Here is a 4,038-nt window from a genome sequence, read left to right on the forward strand (position 1 = left end):
AAGCTTTACCCAAGAGATTGAAGATGGCAAAAGATGCACAAGCAGCTTTGTGAGGTCGATCCGATGCCAGCGGCACCGGCACAATCATGCGCACTGCTTTAAATTCAAAGTGCGCTCATCTTGTCGGCATCCCTCACGAAGCCTTGGTAGAAGGTATGAGGATTGGAGCAGGCTCCTTCGGTGTGGGCACATTGTACACCATCAAAGGCATCTCATTTTTTCCAGACCACAATACATATGTGGGAAAATGTTACAAGGGAGGGAGTGAGGAAAAATTTGACAGCTTTCAGACAGAGCAAGGAATGCAAATGCTTCACCCCTCCATTGTAAGGTGCATTGGGCTTACTACAGAAGCTCCTTGGATCACGATATTCCCATACTACAATGGGGGTACCGTAGGCGACATGATGTGCCGCTTACCGTTCGCTCACGGATCGTTCAGACGACACATGCACAGGCTACAACACAGTTGGAGATCATTGCCTATAGCAAACAACCCTGTAAGCGAGCTAGACATGGTGCGGATCAAAGCAATGGTCGAGCAGATGCCGACAATTTGTCATGCCTTAATCGACGGCATTACGGCTGCCCACTCGACCGGTATAGTGCACAGCGACCTACACCCCTTCAACGTAATGTTGGACTTTACTCGCACCAATAAACCTCGCGTCGGTATCGTTGATTGGGGTATGATGCTGAGAACACTTGCTAAGCACATAGCAAATAATTATTTGTCTCCAAGCGCACAGTCGGACGAAGCAGTTTGTAATGCACAGAGAGTAGGGAACACCGAGATGGCTAAGGGACCGTGGATTGCTCCCGAACTATACGATCCACGGTGCGCAGATGCATACTCAAAAGCCAACGACATTTATGCATTGGGCTACCTGTTTGACATGCTGGCAGATTTTTGGAGTGCAGCCAAAAAATTTAATTTTCCAAACGAAGTTTTTCACCACCCGGACGAAGATGTTATGAGGGCTATTCGAATTAAAGTAGATTGTTGGATGAAGTTAAAAGAGCAGGACCAAAGAAGGAATGCTTTTAACGTGTTGATATTTTTCAAAGAACATTTAAAGACAGACCCTAATCTTGTGCAACGTCCACTTGTTGAACTTGCACCATCATTTTATCCGATTTAAACATTTCTATGATATACATGTCTTGTCAAGTGTATTCAAATTTCTATTGAAGTGTATTATCTGGTTTGAAGTGGTTCACCTAATTGAGTCAATTATCTTTAATCATTTCAAATTTGTCATTTAACTGTCAATATTTCAAATTTGCCTTGTGGTTCAATTAGTCGCATTTGAAGTGGTGGTTTTTAGTGGATTCCGCGCAGTGTCCCAATGAGTGAGAATATATATTTGCCAATGATATTGAATATTTTCCACTCTGTTGATTGTAGCTCTAAGAGAAAATGGTCAATCAAGAACAAGATATTGGCATCCAATCATTGCCTGATGATCAACAAAAAGCGGCTATTGATGCATTTCAACACATGAAGTCTCTGGCACACGGCATGTCGGCACAACAAGCAACGCGTACTGCTCACCGACTCTCAAAGTGGGCAAATCCAAACCATATGCACTGGAAAGAGATCAATAAAGAAGTGACAAAGGACATGATCAAGACAATATGGCCATGTGAGGATGCAAAGATCAAGAAAGGAAGGTGGAAGGTTTCGAAGTGCACCCATGATGGTATCAAAGATAACGCTGAGAGGATTTATTTGGAGGTTTATGGCCATCCCCTGCACAATGCAAATTGTGCGCTATATTTTTCCAAAATGTTATATGTTCACTTTGTGCAATAGCGACCAGTAGACTTCTCGTCAAAGGAGACAACTGTTGCCACTCTTGATTTAAGGGAGAGTTGTGTCACTTTCACCCGAGATGAGCTGGCATTGATAGTGGAAGGCGCCGACCTATAGTTAAAGAGAGAGAAGGATATTTACACGAAACAATTGGTAGAGAAAGATGCAGAAATAACACGTCTTTCTATAGCCACCCAAACATCGCAACCCTCACAAGTCCGGATGGCGAAAAGCATTCACCGCTTAAGTCAGGACATTCAAACCCTAACACAGTGAGTGAATCCAACACCTGTACAAGGGACACACATCAGCCACCTTATCTTGCATCCGGAGTTTGTCCCCTCGTCTACTTCAAATGCATCCTCATCTTCCCAATGTCCAGTTTGCTACAAGAGGTTTGATGTATGGAGTGGGTACTATACATTGACATGTGGTCACTATTATCATTTAGTTTGTCTTATTCGTTTGATGCAAAACAATAGTCGATGCGCAATGTGTTCACAAGATATTCCACAAGAAATGTATATTATGTTTGGCATGGCAAACGAATATAAATTCAAGCAAGCACGCCTAGATACCCCTAGCACAATTAGAAATCTGTTTGATGAGCAAGATGCTGCTTCAGGGCAACACAATTGAGATCGACAAACTATGTACTATCGAGAATATGAAGCATTGTAATTACTCTTTTGACATTTGCTCATTCTACTCTGAAGCTATTTTGAATCAGTTGAGTTGTTATCTGGTTCTATGTCTGAGTGTTGTGGTTCTCCTTGTAATTCAATCTCCACATCTATTATCAAATTCTCTTATATTTCGTCTACAGTGCATTGAGATACACCAACATTGAAATCTTCTTCATTTTCGTTTTGACAATCATACAACCAGGTTGGAATTTCCTCCTTGTAGCCAGCACTTTCGATGTGATTCAGTATCTTTTCGTTGCAATACATATACACTAATTTCTTTGCTCTCTCTGCTAATAGTCTGTTGCGAATAGTGATGTGAACATACTTGTACATACTCCAGTTTCTCTATGAACTTGAATTTGTTGCACATTGTGTGAGTACTTTCATTGCAAGAGGACGTAAGGTAGAGTAATGCTCTCCACCATTCATCATCCACCACTTCCATGCAGGTTGCTCTTTTGCCATTACTTGTACAAAATCATTCGCAAAAGGACCTTCTTTTAATCTAAATGCACTCATTTCTTTGATGCAATCAATTCGGTCCTGAACGTTGGAGTAGAACATGTTGACCACGTGATAGAAATCGCCTACCACCTCTGTATTGGACATCAGATCTAAATTCCAATACTTTGGATCGAGCATGTAAGCCACGCTATGGAGTGGACTATGAGCGCACTATGAGCGCTCTTCCACCTTGCATGAAAATACTTAGCCAAAATTTTTGCTGTTTGCCAGAGAATGGTAATTGCCACTCCGTATCTACTACAGACTCTTTAAGCTCTTGAGGATTTTCAAGACTCTGTTGGACTGACCACCATGTCATCCACACTTTGCCCAAGTTTGGTGCCCTTTGATCAAGATTGCGGATCGCGAACATAACGGGCATCATTACATGGTATGCATCCATCACACTCCTCCACCAAGCAACCTTGTTTACATTGCCACGTAGACCTGTAATTTTATCCTTCACTGTTTCTTTCTGCTCAAGCTGCCATTCATCAAAGGACGCACAATTGAATATGTCAATCATAGCACATTTATTACGGAGAAGTGATTCCAAGGTATAAAAGTGTGTGCAGAACCGAGTTTCAGTAGGAAGTTTCAGCAGCACTGACATGCGCATCCTATACAAATCGAGGACTCTCTGTCGTTTCAAGATAAATTTCACAACCTGACGTGTTGTATCAATTATTTTGGCGAACCATGTGGTTTCTTCACTAGTGTACCAATCTTTCAGCACCAAGTTCAAGCTGTGCGTATTACAATCATTGGCAAAAATGTGTGGAAAGCACTTCTTTATTAATTTACTGGCGTTTTTACAATTCTTTGCATTGTCCATCACAACTTGAACGACATGTTCAGCACCAATTTCTTTAATTACATCAATCAAGACCTCAGAAAGGTATTTGCCACTTTTAATTGCACCAGAACTATCAATCGCCTTTATAAACGTTTCTCCCCTTGGACAAACCAGCATTACTTTGATCAACGGTCTTCTCTGAACATTTGACCAGCCATCACTCACAATTGTAC

The 4,038-nt window shown here is 41.7% G+C and overlaps 1 protein-coding gene across 1 annotated transcript; it reads left to right on the plus strand.

Moving 5' to 3' along the window:
- Positions 1-524: 524 nt before the first annotated feature.
- Positions 525-1,142, plus strand: LOC147420200 (uncharacterized). The gene has a single exon (XM_086505056.1). The coding sequence runs from the start codon at positions 534-536 to the stop codon at positions 1,140-1,142; it is 609 nt and encodes a 202-aa protein (XP_086361182.1). The 5' UTR covers positions 525-533.
- The last annotated feature ends 2,896 nt before the right edge of the window (positions 1,143-4,038 follow it).

Source organism: Adiantum capillus-veneris, chromosome 28 (genome assembly GCF_014529385.1).
Source record: "Adiantum capillus-veneris isolate H3 chromosome 28, ASM1452938v2, whole genome shotgun sequence".
Lineage (NCBI taxonomy): Eukaryota > Viridiplantae > Streptophyta > Polypodiopsida > Polypodiales > Pteridaceae > Adiantum > Adiantum capillus-veneris.